At 39.3% G+C, this 25,973-nt stretch overlaps 3 protein-coding genes across 3 annotated transcripts; 2 read left to right on the forward strand and 1 right to left on the reverse strand.

Moving 5' to 3' along the window:
- The first annotated feature begins 3,295 nt into the window (after positions 1 to 3,295).
- LOC115961963 lies at positions 3,296 to 5,245 on the forward strand. Its single transcript, XM_031080847.1, has 4 exons — positions 3,296 to 3,523; positions 3,914 to 4,037; positions 5,058 to 5,071; positions 5,207 to 5,245. Exons 1-4 carry the CDS (start codon positions 3,296 to 3,298, stop codon positions 5,243 to 5,245), a joined length of 405 nt encoding a protein of 134 aa, XP_030936707.1.
- Positions 5,246 to 6,458: 1,213 nt separating this feature from the next.
- LOC115961964 (membrane protein of ER body-like protein) lies at positions 6,459 to 8,165 on the reverse strand. The gene is made up of 2 exons (XM_031080848.1): positions 8,061 to 8,165; positions 6,459 to 6,942 (listed from the first exon to the last, which is right to left on the reverse strand). The coding sequence occupies exons 1-2, from the start codon at positions 8,163 to 8,165 to the stop codon at positions 6,478 to 6,480; spliced, it is 570 nt and encodes a 189-aa protein (XP_030936708.1). The 3' UTR covers positions 6,459 to 6,477.
- A 2,321-nt stretch (positions 8,166 to 10,486) lies between these two features.
- Positions 10,487 to 25,973, forward strand: LOC115959242 (ankyrin repeat-containing protein BDA1-like). Its single transcript, XM_031077581.1, has 2 exons — positions 10,487 to 11,408; positions 24,984 to 25,973. Exons 1-2 carry the CDS (start codon positions 10,764 to 10,766, stop codon positions 25,719 to 25,721), a joined length of 1,383 nt encoding a protein of 460 aa, XP_030933441.1. The 5' UTR covers positions 10,487 to 10,763; the 3' UTR covers positions 25,722 to 25,973.

Here is a 25,973-nt window from a genome sequence, read left to right on the forward strand (position 1 = left end):
TGCCAACCTGTCCATTCTGATACACACTTTCTGTGCCTACACTATTTATACCCATATTACCCACAAATGCTCAAGAGAGCTTCTGAGAGAAAATCCTAGCTAAAACACTTGAGAGTTAGAAATTGTTAATCCAACAATTCTCTACACCTTTGTTTGTGGATTTTCCTCATCTCCTACCTCTCCATTACCATACCATTGAGAGGTCAATAGCCCAAACACTTACCACACCTTTTAAGAGTGTCCAGTGAGATTTTGGTGCTGTTGGGAAACATTGGAAGAAGCCAAAGATGGCAGATGCAACATGGAGCTTGTTGTGGGATCTGGAGAGCTAGACAAGACACGGTTCCGATAAGCCTTGTTGAAATAGGAGCTTGGAGGGCTTAGGTACAGAGGGTAGATTAGGCTTGGAGGGTTTCTTGCTCGCCCATGTATCCCAACTGATTCTCTAGTGGATCAATTTCCGCTTGGAGGGCGGCGGAGAGGTTTTTCGCTGAGTTCTTCGGTTTCCTCTTCGGTAACATGTCTCTGTGTTATTTGTGTTTGCATCTCTCTTCCCTACTCTTGTTTATTTTATTTTACTGCTGTGTTGATTTAAGTATGAATTAGAGTAGTTTGCTTGCGTTTACACTATTCCGCACTTAGTATTAAGTTAGTGTAAAAACAACCAAGCCGTAATTTGAATTGAGGGTCTAAACGAGCTCTAGTGTTTTCACACATTTCGAGCTTTCAGTATATACGACATCCACAATTTCACACATGATGTCCATATATTTTTTTTTATTGATGTTCACATTTAAAATGTAAAATGAGTGATGCGTATGTATGATGTATAATAAGAAGTGCCTAAGAATCAATGCCCTAAACCATATAGACAATTTATGTCAAGATTTGGAGAATATCTGAATGTATCATCAGAGGCATTACTGCAACTGTTTTGTTTATTGATCAAGTTGAAGGAGAAGTTTCTGGGGACAAAAATGAAAAGACCTTGTATGAATTGATAAATTGTGAGACTTGAAATGGAAGTTTTGACAAAAAATGTTATACACAAATAAAAAAACTCACATTATGACCAATGACAAAAAGTCCACCAATCAAGTTTGCCAATGCCAAGGCTATAATGTTCACTGCATTGAGGAAATAGTTAATAACTAAAACCAACATATGTAAAATAGAAAAAGTTAATTGCCAGTAGTATTCATGGCTGAAAGGAATGATAGGTTGGGGTAGATGATTCAATCACAAAACAAGAAGTTAAGATTAGTATGAGGCCCAAATATGGGGTATGTGGATGATATATGTACCTACATGGTTTTTTTTTTTTTTTTTTTTTGAAGTGAAATAAGTAGGCTAATCCAAGTACATATGAAAATATAGAAGAGAAGAATAAAACTTAAGTAGTTCTTTAGGTTCTGTACCTTTAACTTCTCTAATTTAATTTCTCAAAAAAAAAGAAGTTCTCTTATTAAATCCAAATATATAATTATATTAAATTTAATTGTTTTTATTACATTGATCAATGTAGCTATTTAGTTGGAAGTTGGTGTTGGGGAGAGTCACATTTGGAAGACTTTAATTGAGTAGTTAATATAATATATAGAAACACATTTAGTGTTTGTTTGGATAAGAATTATCTTGCGTCTGTGTTTTGAGTTTTCACATCTCCTTCCTTTTTTTTTAGCTGTGATTTTTGACTTTTCCATCTGTGCACTATTCATGCACTATTCATAGGACCTACAACCACTTTATTCAGAAAAATATTAAAAATGGGTCCCACGGTACTATTCATACATTTAAAAATTATTTTGCTACAGTGTATTCAATTTTCAGCAAAATAAGTTGCATCTAAACGGACCCTTAATCAAAAAGTCTAAACCTATTAGGTATGAGCTCAACCATATTATATTAACCACTATTTATTTTCATTAGTATCTAATATGAAAGTTCACTACTTAACCAACCACACTACTCATGTGAATATTCCAACTTTTGGAACTTTGATCTTACTTGTATTTGAGCCAAGAAATAGTTCAATTAAATTATAAATTAAAAAGATGGCCAATTATGTTAAATAAAGACATTAGCTAAAATGATAGTCACATGGCAAAATATGACAGATTTAATCAACTCTATGCCAAATCATTATATTTGAAATGTCCAAAAATCACGCAAAAAGTAGTGGCAATTGTTTCATATGGAAAGTTTAGCTACAAAATTGGTTTTAGCCTTAGGCTATAACCTTAATCTGATATAACTAAAGATTGAGTAGCTTTTCATATTTTTATTATAGATTTTCTTATTGTATACTTATTTGTCTTCACCAAGCATGTAGGGTTTCTCATTCTGAAGGATAAGGAATTGAACTTGAAGGCTGAAGCTAGCAGTATCACAAATCAGAAAGATGAAGCAAGAACTAGAAACGAAGAGGAAATGTGCTGAAGAGCTTAAGGACATAGAGGGGCATGCACACATGCATGCTAGAACTGTATGTACTATGTAGATTTGGAAAAAGAATTTTTTTTTTCTTTTATAAATATCAAAATTTATTAACTTAAAAAAGAAATCATCATGTCTACTAGAAAAAAAAAAGGTCAATGCTAAAGTTATTTATTTATTTATTTATTTTTTGGAGAAACCAGACCCGAGGGCCAGTTAGATTAATAAGAAAAGAAACTACAAAGTATCAAGAGATACAAGAGGAGCTATATCGTCAGGAACGGATTCAATTCAAACCTGAAACTCATTACCGAACTTGGACTTTCTGGCAAGAAAATGGGCGACTAAATTACCTAGTCATTTTACATGAGGGAAATTACAAAAATGTAAGTCACTAGCTAGGACAAGGGAGTCATTTTTGACATGACCGAACTCAGGATAGTTATGAACTCAATTTAGGGCACTCAATTTAGGGCGACTTTCTGTAATTAATCCTAAGACTTTTTATCCCAACTAATAAAAGAAGAGCCCTCATCACATAATAGGTACCATGCAATGCAGAGATCCACTGCCACTGTTGCTCAGTGTGTTCTAGATGATGTGGTGGAAGAAATCCTGGGTGGGCTAACAGTGAAATCATTAATCCGATTTACGTGCGTTTCCAAATCTTGGTACTCCATCATCACCCACCCATCTTCATTACCAAACACTTGAATCTCAACCAAACCTTAGCCAAATCATTAATATCCACTAACAATCACTATGGTTATCTGTTACATGCTCCTAAAGTAACGGAAAATAATAGTTCATCTTCCAAAGAACTGTACAGGGTTTGTAGAAATAACGACCACAAATACAAATGGACCCAGATTTCAGCATAGTTGGCTTTTCTAACGGCATTTACTGCCTAGCTAGTTATGACAGAGATCGTAGTGATATTATATATTTGTGGAACCCAAACATTAGAAAGTTGAAGAAGCTTAAACTAGCTACTCCCTGTCCTGACAAGTACAGTTATGTTGGTTTTGGGTTTGTATTTGATTCTCAAAACGATTACTTCAAGATTCTGAGACTTGTGGCTGCTTGTGTGAGCGAGATTTACACATTGAGTACGGATTCGTGGAGAAATGTTTTAAAATCGGGGTATGGATGTATTGATTTTAAAGTCACCCTTCATATTTTGTAATGGAGTTCTGCACACTATAGCACATACTAACTACTTTTTTCAGTGTATTTTGTCCTTTGATCTCAATGATGAGAGGTTCCGTAAGATAATGGGGCCTCGTAGGTACTCATATGGAATAATTCTATTTTCTTATCAACTAGTGGTTTTCAAGGGATCACTGGCTTTAATTACAACATATGGGTGATGGAAGATTATAGTGTGGCTAAGTCTTGGACTTAGAAATGTGTTGTATCAATAGATTGGGTTCATAAGTTCTATGGCTGCATTGACAAGGGTGAACTTCTAATTTAGAATGACATTGGTGTGGTTTCAATTTATCCGGAGAGTCTAAATCAGAACATTCTTGCAATTAAAGATGCTAATTGGTTGGCTTACATAGCTAATTCAGTAGAGAGCTTGATTTTACTTGATGACGGTAAGTAAATGTGAAAATTTACTTCAGCTATTATTTCGCTTTCAGTTTTTCCATCATCATTGTATACACAAAACTTGAATTAGTGGTTTTCCTATTCTATATAGTTTTTATTATTATTATTATTTTTTATATTTATGTTAATGATACAACATCATTAATTAATTTTTTTGGCAAATAACAAAAAGTACTACATCTACAACATTTTTACAATATTTTCACAACAAATTATATATGGTTAGTTGATATTGGTTCAAATTTGAACCTAACACTAAGATTACTTTTTTGCCTTAACAATAACAACTAGTAACAACCTCCTACTTAGGATTTATTGTAAAAATATTGTGGATATATAATTTCTCTATTGAAATTATATCAGAAAAATATGTCAAGGTACTTACTTTTATTAAATTTGAAAAAAAAAAAACCATAAAAAAACAAATAAATAAAATTTATACAGTATTTGGCTTTCCAGAAATAAAGTACCGTGTAAAAAAAATTGAATAATATGCTAAAGATACTTTATCTCCCAGAAATCAAGTACCGGCGAGAAAAAAAATTACATGGTACTCGGCTCGCTAAATATCGATTACCGTGTAAATAAAATTTAAATTGTAATCGATTTTCTAGAAGTCGAGTACCCTGTAAATAAAATTTAGATGGTACTCAGATCGACGTTCAAGTGAGGTCCAGTCTAGTTCATCTCCATTAGAAGTTTCAGAGATGCAGCATGGCTGCATGGGTATAGCAGTGAGGGGGAGACTCTGTATTCTGAAGAAGCTGACGAGAGAGGAAATTATACAAGTCCTAGAGAGGGAAAGTTTCAGCAAGTGGGACAGAGCCAGAGTTGTGTAATTTACAAAAGATCAGGCATTGTCCAAAGGAACTCAGTAGCTCGGGGAAAATCACTAGAAAAGCAGAGAAGCTGTGACTGTGCAGAAACCTATTCAAGGTGAATAAGAAAACTCGGCCATGTTACTAGTTACTCTTACATTTTTTGTTGTTGTTGTTTTTCTTTTATAGACATTAAGTTCCAGGTTGGTGATATATGTATCTGGATGCTTCAGAAATCTTAACAAACCCTGCCTGAACAATCCTTTCAAAGTAAGTTGTGCATGGGTTGTACTACATGTTTACAAACTAACTTGGAACTGGTGTATTGGTTAACTCAGGGAGTTGGTAGGTACTACAAGGATGAATTGAGGAGATGATTGGGAACAAGTAGGGCTAGGCAATATGCCTGTCCTACAGGAGCTACACCCAATCTTCTTGATTTTTTTTTTTCTGCTAGGCTCAGGGTTTCCTTCTGCTAAGAACATGTGTCCTTGGCCCTGTTCTAATAATTCAACCTTGGAGTTCATACTATCACCAATGCTAATTTTTTCTCTGTTTCTTTTCTTTTCTTCGCAATCAAACAGTGACTGTGATAGTTAGAATTGTGGAGACAAAGTTTAATAATAATTAGCTTTTTTGTTTGCTTGATTTCATTCTGTATTGGCTTTGTTTCAATTCTCATTTTGTTTGTTTCCTTTTCTTTTTTTCTTGCTCTTGCCTCAGTCTGGTTGCTGAAAAAAATGTAAAGGAAATGATTGTTAAGTCAATGTTAATATTAGTTTCTGCACTACCAGTTGATCAAATTAACATCAGTAGGGGCTAGAGAGACTCTGGACGTTTCAAATATTAATAGCTTCGCTGTGTTTTTGTACTGTATATAGGCAGGAGAATTGTTTACTTGTTTGTGCCCGTGTTTGGTGAAAGTAACTGTGGGTGGCAATGTGTATTGTTGAGTTTTGGGAAAATTTTCTTCGAGTATCATCTACTTAAAAAAAAAAAAATAAAATAAAAAAAGATTTTGTGCTTATTGCCCGGAATGTCCAGCAATTTTGTGTACATTGTGGGTGTTATTAGTGTTACAAGTAGCAATGAGACGCTTTCAGAGTATTCCACGGTACTTAGCAACTCACGAGATGTGCTCAAATGGATATTTCATATAGCTAAGCGATTCTGTTCTATTGTGCTTTTGCCATTGACCATTCAAAAACCCTTGGCTTGCTTAGCAATGCTTAGTTCCATTGCTATTTGTGATAGAATATAGTTGTCACATGTTCGCAATTGTCACTTGATGGTTGCACATTGCAACATGCCAACATGCTTTACGTAACCCTTGTGCCCAGTTACAATTTGATCTTCAGAAAGTAAATTTATGGCTTTAAAATATTAGTCAAAACCACTGAAATGCCGATGTTTCATATCCAAAGACATCAATAGGCATCAGTTGCTCAGAAGTCAGATCATACTTAACAGCACTGATGATAATAATATAGGACTACAACTTCAAAAAAAATAACAAAGGTGGAAAAAAAAAAACTAACTGCTAATGACAATGAATGCAACCCTGCAACATCAATAACAGAGTCACGCTTCATGTTTAAAACCCATGATATTAGTAGGATTCCCACGCAAGTTTCTCAAAACTCATGGGCTGAATGGTAGCTACACTTGACTGAAACCAACGTAGTTTCTCAATGAGTTTCCTGACTAGGTAACCTGCCAAGTAAGAAATGCCAGAGGCCCCGATCCCAATAGAAAGGTAGTAAAGTATAGTTGTTATATAAATGCTCCACTTGGATGGCTTTTGGGTGTAAGCTTTAACTATGGCAAGTACTGTGATGCATAAAAGGCCAGCTGCTGCAGCTACTGCGAGCTTAAGGTTTCTGTTGTCACTCTGATAAAATGAGAAGCCATAGACCACAGGAGGCACCAAACCAAAAAAAAGGAATGATAATATGGCGACTGAGGCATGGAGAACAAAATTCCTTTTCTGTCCCAGCAATTCTTGATACCGATCCACTTGTTCATCTGTTTTGTTCAAGACCACTGTAGATTGATCATTCTTCAATTCTTGAAGCTGTAAGTTTATAGTATTAGTTCAAGAACAGTAATGTTAAGGCTATTTGAACAGAAACAAGTTCCATACCACAAAACATAGTTTAAATTATCGTCTAAATTTAAGTCATTCTGAACAACCTTTATAAAAAAATCTAATTAATGATTTTTAATTTGATAATTTATTGAATTATCTCTAGTACAATTTACTTCAAGATTTGGAAATATCTGCATGTATTGTCAGAGACATTACTGCAACTATTGTGTTTAGGCTAATACATAACCAATATATGGCATGGCATAGCAATATGTTGCAACCTAGTGAATTTAGATTAGATCCATCTGACAAAATAGATATTCCCACATAATGAATTTAGAATTGAAATTGGTAATTAATTTTGATGAAACTTTATCTTAAATAGTCACTTGATTGATTTAATGAGTAATTGATTGCACTTAGGGAGCATAGCTTAGTCTCTGCTATTTGTAATTCCATAGAGGGTGAAGGGGTTCTAGTTGGGTGGAATGGAAGACTGAAACAAAATAACTACATTATGATACAATGTCTATTTACTGATAAATCTTGACTGGTATAGCAGTGGTTAAGTGTAGTGGCTTGAAAGAAGAAGATTTGAAGGAGTCCTAGTATGATGTTCAGCTGTCCAGCAATGCTATACTGATTTTATCTTCAAACTGTTTATATCAGTGTAAATTGATTTGAAAGTCGTGGCCTAGTGACATCATATACCTTTCTTTAATTATACATTATACATTATACATTAATTTTGGCCTAGTCAATATATGCAATATCTCTTTAAACATTATGCAATACTGATTGTATATAAAGAGATATTGCATACATTGATCTGCTATCTGTCTCCCTTTCTTTATTTTTATTTTTTATTTTTTTGTTCCTACAGGTTGGATTTGCAAAATATGCTTCATAGAATATAGCTATCTGATACAGAGTTCAATGGGATTTCATGGCATGAATTCTTGGAGAAGCAAGTTCATAAAATAAAAATAATGAAATGATGATTCTGTATGAATTGATGCATTTGTGAGACTTGAAATTAAGTTATAAAAACAAAGGGCAAAAAGAGAGGTTTTGACAAAAAGTAAAGAAGTAAAAAAACTCACATTGTGACCAATGAGAAAAACTCCAGTGATCAATTCTGGATTAAAATACCGGGAGAGCTTTAAGGTACTATGTTTAAAATATATTTTAAATATAAGCTTGGACATGTGTTTATCTAAGGCATTAATACGTGTGTATTTTTGTAAGAGTTGCTATAATTTATTTTGTACGTAGCAAATCCTTGCCCTAAATAAAATTAAAAAAAAAGGAAAAAGAAAAAGAAAAAAAAAAGATAACCCTGTGGGCTCCTTAAATGAGCTTTTATTGTATGATCATGGACTTTTTATGAGTTTGGGTTGGATAAGTTTACTAGTTTTATGAAAGTCTTTTGTGTGTGTGTATATATATATTGTTTGGTATTGAAATTTTTGTTCCAATTGGCAAACTGGAATGAACATTGAAAATATCTTTCTTGAAAATCTATCGGTAAAAAATGAATTTAAATTCTGAATATTTTTGTTGAAAATATAAATATTAATGTGTCAATAGAGCTATAAAGTTCTTGATAATTATAGAGCTGTACATATTTAAGAACTGAATAATTATAAACTTATATTTAGGTTGAAAGTGCAGGATTTTACCTCTTGGATCTACTAACGCATCAAGTATAGAAACCTTTTTCACGTGAAAAGAGTCAAAGACCTAACTAATGTTCATCATTCTTAGGTTTCTATACTTGATGTGCTAGTTGATCCAAGAGACGTAAAAACTTTCTTAAGAGTTTGAACTTGTATGTATAATTTTTTGCTTACGATTTTAATTCTATAATGAATATTCTTTTATTTCAAGTAAAGATACATATAATATTTTTTTTTTGTTAATATAGGCAAGATTCATATTCAACTTTATTATTTAACGATAATAATCTTAATTTATTTATTTATTTTTTTGAGAGACATAATAATCTTTATTAGTTGAATTAACCGAAACAGCTTCTTTATATTTACCTAACATACAAAAAATATCTTTCTCAAAAAAAGAAAAAACACATACAAAAAAATGGACCAACCAGTCATGAAAATTGCTAGTAAAATGGAGGAGAGAAGAAATGTTGGTTAGTTTAAAAAAGTTGTACAGATATTGTATCTAACAAAATGATAAGGCATTAGAGGTTTTACACCACTCGTGTTAGATAAAACGAGATTGATGGGATGGTTTATTCGTCCACTAGCCCCTCTTCTGGACAAGGAGGCTGCTTGAGTGAGTTGTGCCAGGTCCATCAATTATTATTATTTTTTTGGATGAGATGGTGTCATATCGTTATCAAATAATACAGCTAGCATGAAACATGTAAATAAAGTTTGTACAACAAGTCCAGAATGTGTTAAAAGATACCTATAGGTTTGCGAAATTCGAAGCATGATGGCCAGGAATTCCTAGTTTTATGTAATATAGAAGAATTTTCAATGGACAAATTTTTGCTCTCAATCTTGACGCATACCATCTAGTCATTTTTTAATCTATGATATTTACTTAGTTTTTTCTTTTTTGGTAGAAACATTGACTTAGTTTTACCATAGCTTTTTATTGTACTTGATACTCTCTCCCTCATGCCGGTTATGTTAGGCCATTTGCTTAGCTTTAGCTCTTCCATTCTCATTTTTCAAGAGCCTCATAGAATCTAATTCTCCAAAACTTCTCTTTTCTGCTTATTTTATTTTATTTTTTTTAAATCAAATTCTCCAAAACTTCTCAATGGAGAGACTAAGTGACCTTTGTCCACAGGGGCGGAGCCAGGGGGTAGTTGCCCCCCTTGGTCCGCCCAAAAAATACCTTTAGTTATTTTGTTATTTTCCAAATATTTGTTGGTTATATTAATTACTATCCAGTTATATTTGTAGATGAACTTCTGTTTTGTTGTACCTGACGTTTATTACTGTTAAACGTTTTAACTATTTATTTTAATTATTGGACTTGATCAGGTAAACTCACAAAATAGTCAATCAACTTTTTTTGTTTATCATCTATAGACTGTTTTAAAGGAAGGCGTAAATTGTCTTTCTTGCTCTTTTTTATTGTTATAGTTTTGACACTTTTATATTGAGTTAATCTCACAGTTTATTTTGAGTACATTGATTAATTTCTTGAATTGTAGATAAATATATTGATTAATCTCTTCAATTGATTTTTATTTAATATGAATTGATTATATTTATTTATATATTATATAGTTGTTTATTTATTTTAATAATATAGACTAATATTTTTTAGATTAATTTTGTTTTCAATCATAACCTTGCCCCCTTTAAACTAAAATCTTGGCTTTGCCACTGTTTGTCCACAACAAATTTCTTCTCCTTGAAAAATGAAAATATAAAAAAATAAAGAAATTGCTAATATTTTCACTACCATGAATTGTATTTTATTAAAAGCCATTATCGAGCATAACTTTCAAGGAAGATGCTAAGTCATTTTTTAATGCTTGGCATACCTTGACTTTAAATGTCCAATCCTTTGCCTCAATCTCCAGTCTTGCAGCTTCTAAAAAAAGAGACCCCTAGCTCTTGCAAAGAACATAATTTGCTCCTCATCTCCAGTCTTGCAGCTTCTATAAAAAGAGACCCCTAGCTCTAGCAAAGAACGTAATTAGCACTCCCATCATTTTGTTCACTCCTACTAGCCGTTATATATAACCATTAAATTTTCATTATCTTCTTTCATACCAAGGAAACCCTAGGCCTTAATATATCAGCCTTCTCTATAAAATGGAGGATGAGAGAGTTGAGAAGTTGAACCAGGCTGCGAGAATTGTGAGGTTGAACCAGGCTGCTCTAGAGGGGGATATTAATGATTTTTACGACTTGATTAAGGAGGATGTAAAACTTTTGGAGCACATCGATGAGCTACCATTTGTTGAAACTCCTTTGCACAAAGTTGCATCTGCTACGGAGACGCATATCCCATTCGCCATGGAGATGCTAAGATTAAAGCCCTCATTTGTCAGGAAGCTGAATCCAGATGGGCTTAGCCCCATTCACGTTGCTTTACTGAATGGGAAAACCCAGGTGGTGCGTTGGCTTCTAAAGGTTGATGGGGACCTTGTTCGTGTCAAAGGAAGGGAGGGTATGACTCCTTTGCATGATGCAGCAGCAACAGAGGATCACCTTGATCTATTGGTCGAATTTCTAAAAGTCTGTCCTGATTCTATTGAAGATGTGACGATTAGAAATGAGACTGCTTTACATGTTGCGGTAAAATGCAAAAAGCTAGAGGCTTTTAAACACTTGGTGGAACGGCTCCAACAAAACAAGTCTAAAAATACCATGTTATGGAAGAGGAAAATACTGAACTGGAAGGATGAGGAAGGCAACACTGTGTTGCACGTTGCCGTATCTACAAATCAGCCCGAGGCAAGCTCTCTCCTTTTCTCAATTATTTACTAACCTGAAATTTGTGTTGTGATTTGTGAATGATATGAAGCAAGTGTCCTAGCCATTGCTACAACCATAAATACATGTCAAAGATTTTAGAGCAATGCTAATTATACAATATTTTTTACAACATATTTCAAAATTGACAAATTGAAATTTGTTTCTCATATATATATATATGGATACATACATACATCATTTTGATGTTTACCATTTAAAACTAGCCACCTGAATGTTATGAAAAAATTTTGCCAAAGAAAAAGTTGAGGGTATAGATTAATTTGAGTATTTTGGCAACAGGTTTCTATTTTTTAAGAACCAAACCACTAGATTATTTTGGCAAAAAAGTCGTGGGTTAGATTTTGATGCATGTTTTGGAATAAAAAATATTTGTTCTTAAAAGAATTAGGAGTTTCAATTAATAAAATATAAGTTCATTTTTTTTAACACAATAATTATTACAATGAGGAATGATGGATTTAAATCTTGATTTTCTCCATTGGAAACAAAAAAAATACCAATTATAAAATATTAATAAAATAAATAAAGTTTCATTTCATTTTTTTATCATAACATATATAATTTTTCATTTTATGATTTTATTTTAATCACTAATTAGTCTTCACTCAAAATAAAATAAAAATTTTGTTAGAAATTGTGAAATATTTGTTTTCCATTTAATTATGTCATGTACTTGAAGGATCAACTCTATTATCTTGTTATTTTCTTTTCTCAAGTATATATGTTTGAAAATTATTCATTTTTTATTAGTAGATAATTTTTTTAATCAAGGTTACTATTTTTTACAAATTTATTTTATTTTTTGTATTTAGTTAATATCAAATTAGTTATGACATTATTGCGGTTGAACTCTGGTTAGATCTCAAAACTATCAACCTCTCCATTTTACAATTCTTTCAAAGATTTATGTTTTTTTTAGACCTTGTTCTCATATTAGCATTTTTAGCAAATAAAGTTTTTAAAAAAATCATATAATATGGATACAAAATTAATGCGACTTTTCTTGTTCCCATTCAACTTCAAAGATCAATGTTAGCTAACTTCACGGGAAATCCAACAAAAATTAAAAGATGAGGAAAATTAAAGATAGAAAGAAAATGAACTACAAAAAGGTTTATCAAGAGATTAAGTGAGCATTTGGATAGGAATTATCTTGCGTCTGGCATCTTGCATTTTTTTTTTTTAAAATTTTATGCACGCGTTTCAACTTTTAGAGACAAAGTGCACTGTTTACGCATTATTCCGCATTGTTCACGGGACTCACAACCACTTTATTCAGAAAAAAATATTAAAAATGAGTCATACGGTACTATTTACACATTTAAAAATTATTTTGTAACAGTGTTTTCAGTTTTCAATTTTCCGTAAAATAAGCTGTATCCAAACGGACTCTAAATAAGAATTTAAAAATAAAACAAAATGAAACAAACTTTTTGAGTTATTTGGTTATGCTGAAATAGGGCAAATTATAGATTACCCACCTGTGATTTGATTCGAATTTAAGTTACCTACCTATAGTTTAAAAATTGACACTTTATCCACTTAAAGGTAAGTTCCGTTAAAGTTTCGTAACCCATCTCATTTATTTTTTCCTTAAAACATAAGATGAGGATGATAAGAGATGTGGTGATGGAAATAGAAACAGTGGTTCTTCTTTGTCCATTTGCTTCTCTCCAATTTCTCTGTTATTTATTTATTATTTTTTTGTGGGGTTTTAATTTTCTTGCAAAGAGTTTGGAATGGTTTGTCTGAATTTTGAAGAAGTTTTTGATAGAGTAACGGTAGAGATGGGCTTGTGGTTTTCCTTTGAATACTGGGGGCTTTTCAAAACTTGGATTGTTTTCTTATCTTGCAGCTGCGATTTCTTATCTTTTCACGGTGGGGTTGTGGAGCTTGATTTCTTGTCTTGTTTTTAATCTTGCTTGATCTAGCTACAGAGTTGTTGTGTATACAGATTGTTATTGGTCTCTTTTTTGTTTTACCTCTTAATTGGATACAACTCATAACTTTTAGAGTTTATACTTTATATTGTTCTATTGAAGTTAATGAGCCCAAGTTTCTAAATTTTTACAAATGCTACTTTTTGATCTTTTTTTTTCTTTGATTTTGTTATGTTTTTTTATTTTTATTTTTTTGTTTGAACAGAAAAAGTAATAAGTTGGGGGTAATATGCCAATTTTTAAACCACAAATAGATAACTTAAATTCAGGTCAAACCACATATGAATAACCTGTAATTTGCTCAAAATAAAATAATTTGACCATGTCACTATATGTCTCAACTAATAATTTATCATTTGTTGCATTTTTGGTACGAGTAGCTGACTTTGGTCTTTAAAGCTGAAAGGAAAATAAAAGTTCATTTTGTATAATTAGGAAATTTCAGTATCCTTCTTTAAAATAATTTTAAAATTTAAATAATTTCAAACATATTATACAAGAATAGAAAAATATAAGATAATATAGTTAATCCTTAAAATACTATAAGATACTAATATTTTTTTTAATTTAAAAATATCTCTTCTTCTACTGGCGGAGCCAGGGGGAGCCATGCCCCCCCAGCTTTTTAAAATTTTCCTTAGAGTAGGTTAAAACACTTGTAGCTTTTGAAGAAAATTTGCATTCTGCCCCCTTGAAATTTTCGAATTTTGCCTCTCAAAAGGTAAAATTTAGATCAAGAGAATAATTGTCTTCCAAAAAAAAAAAAAAAATCATAAGATTACTTTAGTTCTTGAAATTTTTAAGCAGTACAGAAAAGAAAACCCAAAGAACTAAGTTGGTACCAAAAGAATAAAATAAAATTAGTGCAAATAAGTACTATCCATATAATGGCCCATTCACCCTGGGCCCCTGGCTGTCCAAACACTTACAAGTAACTGATGATGCCGAAAATAGTACCACCAGTGAGTCACACGTTCCTCGTACGATCGCAAATGGCACCTGCACAACGAAAAGGAATAACCTAGCAGAGAATACCGGTGTGGTACCGGTCAAACACCCTCCGAAGGTCAAGTTAGAACTATTCTCACTGCTCTAGAGTGCTAGAGAGGGTAAATTATGCGTACCTTAGTTTGTGAGGGTGCTTGGGTTTTTATACTAGTAGAAGGTTGACCTCTTTACCTTGGAGTAGAAGTCCTTTCCTTATAGGAGTCCTTTTGAGCGTATTTTACGGGATCTTTTCCTTATGGGGATCCTTTGAATATTATCTAACGTGGGAAGCAAGTAAACTTGTGCCCGGTCCGTCAGCTTCAATTTACCTCCCTCACTTTGGTTATGCCGTCAGCCTTGGAGCCGTCAACCATGGAGTCAGCCGACCCTATGACTGTCAGCTTGTTATGCCGTCAGCCTTGGAGCCGTCAACCATGGAGTCAGCCGACCCTATGACCGTCAGCATGAGAACCGTCTGTTACGCCCAAAGGAGATGTATTAAAACGTCGGTTTTACATCCGTGTGGTTAGGCTCTCCTTTTATCCTCATCAGTTGCCCCCTACTCCACATGTTCGACGCCTAAGACCGTCAGCATGTGGAGTTAGAATGAGAAGATGATTAGAAAAAGACCAAATATGAATGACTCCTCGATCTTCGAGCTATTAAATGCAAGGTCACGTGGCACTCAGTCGTTGGCCTCGTTTTTGGGCACGGGCGTCGCCTCGTCTTCCGTGCGTTTTCTCTCTTGTATAAATACCACGCCCCTTGCCTCATTTCACCATTTCAACCTTGCTGATTTTCTAAGAGAGAATCCGTCACCCTTACTTCCAATTTGATCCGTCAGCTGTCATTAATACCGTCACTCTCAAGGTCGTTCCATCCATTCAAGATCTGCTTCACCTGTAAGTTCTTTCCTTCTCTTTGCTTTTTCTTTCTTTTCTTATTTTTGCCTGAAAAAACCAAGTCAGTCTAGGAACTTAAAGTATATCCGTCACTTGTAGGTAGTCAGATGTCAAGTGACGCGTCGAGTGATCAGTCGTCAGTCCGCGATGGAGCGGGCTACGACGAATTCTTTGGCTCAGGTCAAGAGTCCGACGGCTTTTCTGAATCGTCAGGAAAGGAAACGTCAGCCCAGTCCCCTAGTATTGATGTAGAAGACCATGTTGAGGAAGTTAGGGATAAGGTGTTAAGTGAGGTTGAAGTCGAGGGGAGAGACGAGGAGATTGTTGTTGACGGGAACGGGGATGAAGGCGACGAGGAGTTGGATAGTGATGGGAGTAGGGATGAAGGTGACGAGGTTAGTAGTGACGGAAATGGGGATGAAGGTGATGAAGAGTCCTGTGATGGAACTTCAGGGAGTTCTGGAGGTAACCGTCCCTTCATCCTCCCGGAGGAGTGGGCCGTCAATAAATTCCTTCCAAAGATGAGCAACAGAGTTTTTAACGAGTTGCGTACCCGTTTCCAAATCCCAGACCACATTCCTATCCGTCTCCCTAGAAAAAACGAGAAGTGTTATACAGGGAGGACTGCTGATGTGGGGATGTACGACGCCATGTTTGCTGCAGGCCTTAGATTACCACTGACGGCTTTACACCGTCGGCTGGCGGATTTCTTGGGATTGTCCGTCAGCCAAATTGCTCCGAATGCCTGGAGGATTTTTATTGGTGCTGAGATCCTTTGGGGTCGCTTGAGTGGGGGGAACCGTCACCTTTCGCTAGACGAGTTCTTTTATTGCTACAGACCCCAGCATAAAGTATCTGCCAAGGGGACCTACCATTTTGCTCCACGTGAGAAGAGCTTAAGATTAGTGTCTGATATGCCAGACTCCAATAGAAACTGGAAGAATAGATTTTTCTTTGTTAAAGGGACGGACTGGGTGTGCCGTCTAGATGAGTGGGATACACTGCTCAGCGGTTATTTTGATAACACTTGGGCCTATATTAGGGAGTCAGGTTGCCCCCTTGTCTTTCTTCCTACCGTCTCTTTTTATTTATCAGGGAGTTTTCTTAAGACCGTCTCCTTTAACACCGTCTATTCCCTTCTATTTCAGCTAGCGCTCGCCCGGAGATATCTGACGAACAAAGGGAATTCATCCGTCGGATACTCGGCATACCGCTTGAGCAACGGAAGTGTAGGGACTTGATCACCCTAGACACTCTCCATTTGTATTGTGGGGGTCCAGAGCCGACGGTTGAAGCTCGGAGGTTGGAAGAATTTTCTCGTAAACGTAAGTCGTTGCGTTACATGACCCGTCGGTTTATTTCTTTCGTCGGCTATCACTGATCCGTCAGTTTATTTTGTGTAGAGATGGAAGCTGCGAAGCAAAGGGTGAGGGCCGCTGCTGCCCGTAAGAAGGAGGAGGAGAAAGCCAAGGGAAAAGAAGGAGCGTCAACCCCTCATTCCTCTTTAAAGAGTTCAGTTAAGAGGAAGGCTGACGGAAAGGACGATCCTCCTTCTAAGAAGGTAGCCGTCAGTGCAGGGGATGTGCCTTCCACAAAGTCGCCTCCTAAGTCTAGTCATGGTGCTGGGAAAGGAATGATGACCTCTTCTGGTCCCGCCATTGGGGGACCCCGTTGCTTGCTGACCCACAAAGATTATGCTGTTGAGGGGGTAGAATCTCTCATAAAACAGACGGATCTGGATCCTTGTGCTCAGCTAGGGACGGAAGACCTGGGGGCGTCAGCTTTCTTTGACATAGCACGGGTATGCTTTTTATTTCGATCAATTTAATGTTTTGCCTTACTTTGTGGCTGACGGTTGTGCTTCATTCAGGCCTTGGTTCGTGTAAAAGCACTTCAAGACCGGTGCGTGGCCAAAGAAGGCGTCGTTTCTCGGGTTAGGAGGCATAACGCCAATCTGATGGATCAGCAAGCGCAATATAAGGAGGCCGTCCGTCTCTTAAACTCAGATCTGAAGGATGTAAAGGAGAAGTTGGGAGAGGCTGAGGGTCAGCAGAAGAAGCTTGAGGAGGAGGTTTCATCCTTACGTGCACAAGTAGAGACGGCTGGGACTGACGCGGTCCAAAAATTCAAGACAACCCAGTCATTTATTGATTCCTGCGTTGATTATTATGGCACAGGTTTCGACGATTGTCTGAAGCAAGTAGCGTCAGCTTATCCAGAGTTGGATCTATCCGGAATTACCATGGATGCCTCCGTGCCGATGACTCCTGCTCGTGAAACTGTTGCTGACAAAGGTGACGGACCCCTTAATTTGGACTCTTTGCTTAATGATGCCGGAGTTATTTTGGCCCAGCCAGCCGTCACTATCCCTGCCGAGTCTTCAGATGCGGCACAAATTGCCAAGGATAAAGCTGACGGGGTCTCCAAGGATGTTCCTGCCACTTAACCCTGACTTTTCTATTGTAATTTTTGAACAATGTTTTTAAATGCCCTTTCGTTTATTGGGCTTTTTACTTGTAACTCTATCTGCCCCTTTTTATGGCACTTGGAATCCGTTGCTTTGAACATGTATACTGATTCTAATTTCTTATGGCCCCATTTATCATTACCTTTTGATTATTTAGCCCCCTTTTTTGTCATTTCAACGGGCTTGCTGGTTTGAGAACCACGTTTGTAAGCAGGGTCTTACTTTTTCGTCGGACCGTCATCTATTGGACCGTCTACCTTATAGGTCCGTTAGTTTTAGGACCTGGTCCATATGATGATATTTACATCTATTGGATCGTCAGCTTTTTAGCCTTCATTAGTCCCTTAGCCTTGATGCCTTTGACATCCTTTTTGGCCCGTCAGCTTTTTAAGCCTTTGGTGTATCTAACACCTCCGTTAGTCCTTAGTTTTTTAGGACCTCGTCCATATGATGATTGTTTCATCTTTTGGACCGTCGGCCTTAGCCTTGATGTCTTTGACATCCTTTTTTGCCCGTCAGCTTTTTAAGCCTTTGGTGTATCTAACACCTCCGTTAGTCCTTAGTTTTTTAGGACCTCGTCCATATGATGATTGTTTCATCTTTTGGACCGTCGGCCTTAGCCTTGATGTCTTTGACATCCTTTTTGGCCCGTCAGCTTTTTAAGCCTTTGGTGTATCTAACACTTCCGTTAGTCCTTAGTTTTTTAGGACCTCGTCCATATGATGATTGTTTCATCTTTTGGACCGTCGGCCTTAGCCTTGATGTCTTTTGACATCTTTTTGGCCCGTATGTTATGGTACTTGGTGGTTTTGGCCGCGAACTTAGTAGACCGTAGAAAAAATACACTTCAGTAATTTCCGAAAAACTCCTCTTATTGCCATGCATTCAAATAAAAGTAATTAAAACCAAATCCTGCCCCTTGGGCTAAAAAGAAGAATTGTTGCAAAAGATTAAAGTAAATGATAGTTCTGAGGAGTGAGACTAAAGTCTTGCTGGAATGTAAAATAAAATAAGAAAAAATTGAACTTCGTGCTGTCGCTTCTACTGGTAGTATTTTCGTAGGTGCTCGGTGTTCTACGGGTGCGGCAGTTTCTTTCCTTCCAACGTCTCTAGATGGTATGTGCCTTTCCTTTGCCATGACGTGACTCTGTAGGGTCCTTCCCAATTGGGGCCGAGTTTCCCTTGGGTAGGGTCCCTAGCGGCGCCCATGACCTTTCTAAGAACAAGGTCTCCAACCTGAAAGTCCCTGTGTCGAACCCGGGTGTTGTAATGTTTAGCCATAAGGTCCTGGTACCGAGCGAGCCTTTGTTCTGCTATTGCCCTGATCTCGTCTATTAGGTTCAGCTGTAGTCGCATAGCCTCGTCATTTTTGTTTTCGTCGTGGTTGTGCACCCTGTAGCTTGTGAGCCCAACTTCTGCTGGAATGACCGCTTCGCTTCCATATGTCAGTCGGAATGGTGTTTCTCCTGTGGGTGTCCTTGCTGTCGTCCTGTAAGCCCATAATATGCTTGGCAATTCGTCGGGCCATATACCCTTTGCCCCCTCGAGCCGAGTCTTGATAATCTTGAGCAAGGATCGGTTTGTTACTTCGACTTGGCCATTAGCCTGAGGGTGGGCGGGGGAGGAATAGTGGTTCTTTATTCCTAGTTGTGAGCAGAAATCTCGAAAGGGGTCGTTGTCGAATTGCCGTCCGTTGTCCGAGACGAAGACTCTAGGAATGCCAAACCTGCATATGATACATCTCCAAACAAAGCTTCGTACGTTTTTCTCCGTGATTGTGGCCAAAGCTTCAGCTTCCACCCATTTTGTGAAATAGTCGATGCCTACTACTAGGAACTTTAGCTGTCGTGCTGCTGTAGGGAAGGGTCCCATAATATCTAACCCCCACTGTGCGAACGGCCATGGGGCCGTCATTGGGGTCAATTCTTCGGTTGGTTGCCTAATAATGTTGCTGAACCTTTGGCACTTGTCGCAAGCCCTGACATAGGCTTCGGCGTCCTTCTGCATGGTGGGCCAATAGTACCCTGCTCGCACAAGCTTGTGTACCAACGATCTGGACCCTGAGTGGTTTCCGCAGATTCCTTCATGCACCTCTCTCATGACGTAGTCTGCCTCTTCCATACCCAAGCATCTTAAATATGGTCGGGAAAAACCTCTTTTGTAAAGGACGTCTTTTATCAGGACGAACCTCGCTGCCTGGACCTTAAGTCTCCTTGCGGCTTCCTTTTCATCTGGCAAGACCCCGTCTCTCAAGTATGAAACTAACGGCGTCGTCCAGCTTCTGTCGGAGCATATTTCCTGCATGTTGCTGAGGTCTATTAGCGGAGAAAGCTGTAAGAAGGAGAGTACATTACCAGGGATGATCATTTGTTCTGCTGAGGCGGCTTTCGCGAGGCGGTCGGCTCGCTCGTTTTCTTCTCTAGGAATTTGGACAACTTTGGCTTCTAGGTCATCCAATCTCGCCTTTACTTCAGCAAGGTACTTCTTCATCTTTTCGCCCTTGCACTCATAGTCTCCGTTTATTTGATTAGTGACGACCTGTGAATCGCAGTAGATGACTACCCTCGCGGCTCCTGCCGCTTTGGCGAGGTCGAGCCCTGCTATCAGAGCCTCATACTCTGATTCATTATTGGTGGCAGGGAAGTCGAGACGGACCATGCATTCAATGGTGTCTCCTTCGGGCGATAATAGCACAATGCCGGCCCCTGCGGCTTGTCTGTTGGATGACCCGTCCGTATATATACTCCATTGAGGGGACTCTGCTGCCCCCTTGTCTTCATCATGAGTGAACTCAGCTATAAAGTCGGCGACGACCTGTCCCTTGATGGCAATCCGTGGGCGGTACTGAATATCAAATTCGCTCAGTTCTATAGCCCATAATGCCAGTCGTCCCGCGGCCTCGGGACTGCTCATTGCTCGCCTTAAAGGCTTGTCAGTTAGGACGTTCACTGTATGGGCTTGGAAGTACGGTTTGAGCTTGCGGGCTGCCGTAATCAATGCAAAGGCAAGTTTTTCCATGGGTGGGTATCTTTCTTCGGCCCCATGAAGCGCTCGGCTTGCGTAGTATACGGGCTTTTGCACTTTCTCTTCTTCTCTGATCAAGGCCGCGCTAACCGCTGCGGGGGAGACGGCTAGATAGAGAAAAAGCTCTTCTCCTGGCTGCGACGGGCTAAGTAATGGTGGGGAGGAAAGGTAAGCCTTCAATTCTTCGAACGCTTGCTGGCATTCGTCAGTCCACTCGAAGGATTCCTTCAATGTTCGGAAGAAGGGTAAACACTTGTCCGTGGCCCTTGACACGAACCTGTTTAGTGCCGCTACCTTTCCGTTGAGGCTTTGCACCTCCTTCACATTCCTTGGTGGTGCCATATCCAGGATGGCCTGGATCTTGTCCGGATTTGCTTCGATGCCCCTCTGAGGCACCATGAATCCTAAGAATTTTCCTGCCGTTACTCCAAAGGCACACTTTCCTGGATTGAGCTTCATATTGTAGGAGCGAAGTGTGTCGAACGTTTCTTTGAGATCTCCTAGATGATCTTCCTCCCTTCGGCTCTTTACCAACATGTCGTCCACATAGACTTGGACATTCCTCCCAATCTGCTGCGCGAACATTTTGTTCATGAGTCTCTGGTACGTTGCGCCTGCGTTCTTCAAGCCGAAGGGCATCACCTTGTAACAGAAGAGGCCTTGGCTGGTTACGAACGACGTTTTCTCTTGATTGGCTTCATGCATTCGGATTTGGTTGTACCCTGAGAAGGCGTCCATGAAGCTCAGCAACTGGTGTCAAGCCGTAGAGTCCACTAGGATATCGACCCTCGGGAGGGGGTAGCTGTCCTTGGGGCAGGCCTTGTTGAGATCGGTGAAGTCCACGCACATCCGCCATTTCCCGCTCGCCTTCTTGACCATCACCACATTTGCTAACCAGTCGGGATAGTATACTTCTCTAATAAAACTTGCTTCCCGTAGCTTTCTGACTTCTTCTGCTATGGCTCGGTCTCGCTCGGGGGCAAACACTCTCTTCTTCTGTCTGATAGGTGGAAAGGCGGGCGATACGTTCAACTTATGCACCATGACTGAAGGATCTATTCCCGGCATATCTTCATGATCCCACGCAAATACGTCTCGATTGCGTCTGAGGAAGGTTATGAGCTCCTGACGGATCGTGGCGTTAGTGAGCGTTCCAATTTTGGTCGTTCGGCTAGGATCGGAACTGTCAAGGGGTATCTCTTCCAACTTCTCGACCGGCTCTGTTACCGTCCGGCGCTCTTCTATGCTCAAAGCCTGAACCTGATCCTCTATTTCCATCATGGCTATGTAGCATTCGCGTGCGGCCATCTGACTCCCGCGTAGTTCGCCTACTCCGTAATCAGTCGGGAACTTTATCATTAGGTGGTAGGTGGAAGTTACTGCCTTCCATGAGTTGAGCGTGGGTCGCCCGAGGATAGCGTTGTAGGCCGATGAGCAATCGACTACCAAGAATGTCACGTCCCTGGCTATCTGTTGAGGGTAATCGCCTACGATGACGGATAATGTGATTGCGCCCAATGGGAATACCCGGCTCCCGCCGAAGCCAACAAGCGGGGCGTTTGTTGGGATCAATCGCTCCCTGTCGATCCTCATCTGCTGGAACGCCGTGTAGTATAAAATATCTGCTGAACTGCCATTATCGACCAGCACCCGGTGCATGTTGTAGTCTCCCACACGCAGGCTGACGACGAGCGCATCGTCATGTGGATGGTGAAGGTGTCGCGTGTCTTCTTCTGAGAATCCGATTACGGGACCTTCTCTCCGCGCTATCTTCGGGACGACTCCCGTCAGCTGAACATTTTGTACCATCCGAAGATAGATCTTGCGGGCTTTCTTGGATGACCCGGCGGCGGCCGTTCCTCCTACGATCATCCTTATATCTCCAATCGGAGGCCTTGGTCGCTCATTGTCCCGGTGGGGGTGCTGGTCTTGTGTGGGGGAATCCGCTTTCTCCTTGCTGACGAACTTCTGCAGCTTTCCTTGTCGGATAAGGGCTTCGATTTGCTGCTTCAAGTCGTAGCAATCGGCCGTGTCGTGACCATGGTCACGGTGGAAGCGGCAATATTTCTCTCTGGATCTTTTGTTGGGATCACTCTTCAGCTTTCCCGGAAACGTCAGGGCCCCTTCGTCCTTAATCTGCATTAGGACTTGGTCTATCGGAGCGGTCAACGGGGTGAAACTTGTGAACCTTCCGCTCATGGGTTTTGGACGTCTCTCTTCCCTTCGGTCTCCCATCCTGCCTTTCTTCCGCCCTTGGTCCTGTCGGGGTTCTTCTTGTCTCTCTCTTTTCTTGGGTCTATCTTCTCGGGCTAATAGCGCGTCTTCAGCGTTCATGTACTTGGTGGCCCTGTAAAGTACCTCCGACATAGTCTTTGGGTCGTTTTTGTACAGGGAGAACAAAAACTTGCCTCCCTTGAGCCCATTTGTGAATGCTGCTACCAGTATCTTGTCGTCGGCTTCGTCAATCGAGAGCGCTTCCTTGTTGAAGCGTGATATGTAGGCCCTTAACGTCTCCTCCTCTCGCTGCTTGATATTCATTAAACAAGCCGTGGACTTCTTATACCGATGTCCCCCAATAAAATGCGTAGTGAATTGAGCGCTTAGCTCCTTGAAGGTGCTGATGGAGTTGGGTGCTAGCCGGCTGAACCAAATCCGTGCTGCGCCCTTTAGGGTTGTAGGAAAGGCCCTGCACATAATTGCGTCTGCTACTCCCTGAAGGTGCATCAGGGTCTTGAAGGTCTCTAGGTGATCCAGAGGGTCCTTGACTCCGTCGTAACTATCCATGTTTGGCATGTGGAACTTACTCGGCAGGGGGAAGGAGTTGACGGTTGTCGTAAATGACGAGTCAGTCCGGTTGACAAGGTCGTCAAGATCACTGGATACTCGCCCCTTGAGAGCGTTCATCATCACTTCCATCTGTTCCTTAATCGCCTGCATCTCCGCGATGACGGGTGGTGGAGCCGTATCTGTCAGGGAAGGGATGCTAGTGTCCCGTCGCACTGGTCTGCTCGGGGCGTTGCTCTCCTGTGGTCCTTCGTGATTCCTCCTTTCAGCGCTGGTTCCTTCTTGATCCACTCCTTGGTTATTGACCGCCGCATTTTTCTGGCGCAGCTGCTCTTCTAGGTCGTGGTTTTGTTTGGTGAGGCGCTCAACGGCTGTGGCGAGCGTCCTGACCTGTCGCTCAAGAGCAGTCATAGGGGTTTCTTCTTCTTGAACGTCGTTGATGGTCGCCATTGAGCGAGTGAGTACCATGTAACTCTTGTGTCTAGGAAGCGAGGATGTGCTACAACGTTTCCCACAGACGGCGCCAACTGATGATGCCGAAAATAGTACCACCAGTGAGTCACACGTTCCTCGTACGATCGCAAATGGCACCTGCACAACGAAAAGGAATAACCTAGCAGAGAGTACCGGTGTGGTACCGGCCAAACACCCTCCGAAGGTCAAGTTAGAACTATTCTCACTGCTCTAGAGTGCTAGAGAGGGTAAATTATGCGTACCTTAGTTTGTGAGGGTGCTTGGGTTTTTATACTAGTAGAAGGTTGACCTCTTTACCTTGGAGTAGAAGTCCTTTCCTTATAGGAGTCCTTTTGAGCGTATTTTACGGGATTTTTTCCTTATGGGGATCCTTTGAATATTATCTAGCGTGGGAAGCAAGTAAACTTGTGCCCGGTCCGTCAGCTTCAATTTACCTCCCTCACTTTGGTTATGCCGTCAGCCTTGGAGCCGTCAACCATGGAGTCAGCCGACCCTATGACTGTCAGCTTGTTATGCCGTCAGCCTTGGAGCCGTCAACCATGGAGTCAGCCGACCCTATGACCGTCAGCATGAGAACCGTCTGTTACGCCCAAAGGAAATGTATTAAAACGTCGGTTTTACATCCGTGTGGTTAGGCTCTCCTTTTATCCTCATCAGTAACAAAACCTAAATTACTCCTTTAATATATTCCAAATCACCAGAGGAAAAAAAAAAAAAATGTCTAGTTACTGTGTTTGTAGTGGACCTGCTCCTTTCCGTCGCCAATCAAATAACCGTGAATCCGTGAGTCTGTGTTTTTTATTATTATTTATAATCTACTGCTACAGAGTATAGACTAATGGTAAAAAAGTTAATGCATTTGGATTAACAAAAGGGATGGTGTCAATTATATATCAAGACTTGAATAATTCACATTGATGAAATTAGTGACGGTGTATCAGACTACATTATGCAGGCTGTGAGGCTGTTACTAGATTCTGGTGTCGATATAGATGCCAAGAATTTAATGGGTGACACAGCAGGGGACATCTTGGTAAAACGACAACAAGAAGAAGTAGAGTACAGCAGAAGCAGCATGGAGATCAGTGAAATGTTACAGCGTGCTGAAGTTACTAACTGTGCACGTTACCTACGTTCCATAGTCTTATCTCTCGAAGAAAGACGATTACTCCAGGTTGATAAATGGGCGAAAATATCGGACGACAGGCGCAATGTGGTTTTGGTGGTTGCTACGTTGCTTATGACAGTGACTTATCAAGGACTACTGAGCCCTCCAGGGGGACTTTGGCAAGATTACTACAATCCAAAAAGCAATCTGCCCAATGCTACAAAACCAGATTACAGAGGTTCCGATGCAACTTCTCCTTATCTTGTAAACATTGCAGGGACAGCCATTGGCGTTAGAGAGGAACTTTTTTCGGTATTCCTGATAACAAATACTTTGACATTTATGCTCTCATACACAATAGTTCTTCTCATCATTCCATCCGGGTATGTTATACTCCGCGCAGCCCTTGGCTCCCTCTCTCTCTGCTATATTACTTCGCTGGCAGTCATATTCCCGGTTTATTTTACATATACCTATTCTTTAATCCTTTTGATTCTGTTTTCTGTTATTTACGCACTATCTATATCTGCAATACGGTCGACGCTGCATGTCTCTGTGCTGATTCGTTCATGGAAGAAGAATTGATGGGAAAATGAAAATAAAGCCAAGCTTGGACCTGAATGCAATTGAAAATGTGTGCGTCAAGGTTTATTTTTACTTTATAGGTGTAAAATAAAGCTTTTGTTTCGAAGGGTATAATTGAGGTTTGAGGTACGGGTACGACCCAATATTGTAATCCTCGAATGTTATTTATATTTCGATAAAGTTGTCTAATTGCCATCGGATTATTTATATAAGTTAAGAATTTGTTATCAAATTTGTAATCTAAATGTTGTT

Source organism: Quercus lobata, chromosome 9 (assembly GCF_001633185.2).
Source record: "Quercus lobata isolate SW786 chromosome 9, ValleyOak3.0 Primary Assembly, whole genome shotgun sequence".
Lineage (NCBI taxonomy): Eukaryota > Viridiplantae > Streptophyta > Magnoliopsida > Fagales > Fagaceae > Quercus > Quercus lobata.

What these genes read in the sequence shown, in the direction of transcription:
- LOC115959242 (XM_031077581.1), top strand. Translation starts at nt 10,764, where the DNA reads ATGGAGGATGAGAGAGTTGAGAAGTTGAACCAGGCTGCGAGAATTGTG. An exon ending in TATCTACAAATCAGCCCGAG is followed by an intron (nt 11,409 to 24,983) that starts GCAAGCTCTCTC and finishes TACATTATGCAG; the next exon opens with GCTGTGAGGCTGTTACTAGA.
- LOC115961963 (XM_031080847.1), top strand. Translation starts at nt 3,296, where the DNA reads ATGGACCCAGATTTCAGCATAGTTGGCTTTTCTAACGGCATTTACTGC. An exon ending in TGAGACTTGTGGCTGCTTGT is followed by an intron (nt 3,524 to 3,913) that starts GTGAGCGAGATT and finishes CTTCTAATTTAG; the next exon opens with AATGACATTGGTGTGGTTTC.
- LOC115961964 (XM_031080848.1), bottom strand. Translation starts at nt 8,165, where the DNA reads ATGTCCAAGCTTATATTTAAAATATATTTTAAACATAGTACCTTAAAG. An exon ending in TTTTTCTCATTGGTCACAAT is followed by an intron (nt 6,943 to 8,060) that starts GTGAGTTTTTTT and finishes ATAAACTTACAG; the next exon opens with CTTCAAGAATTGAAGAATGA.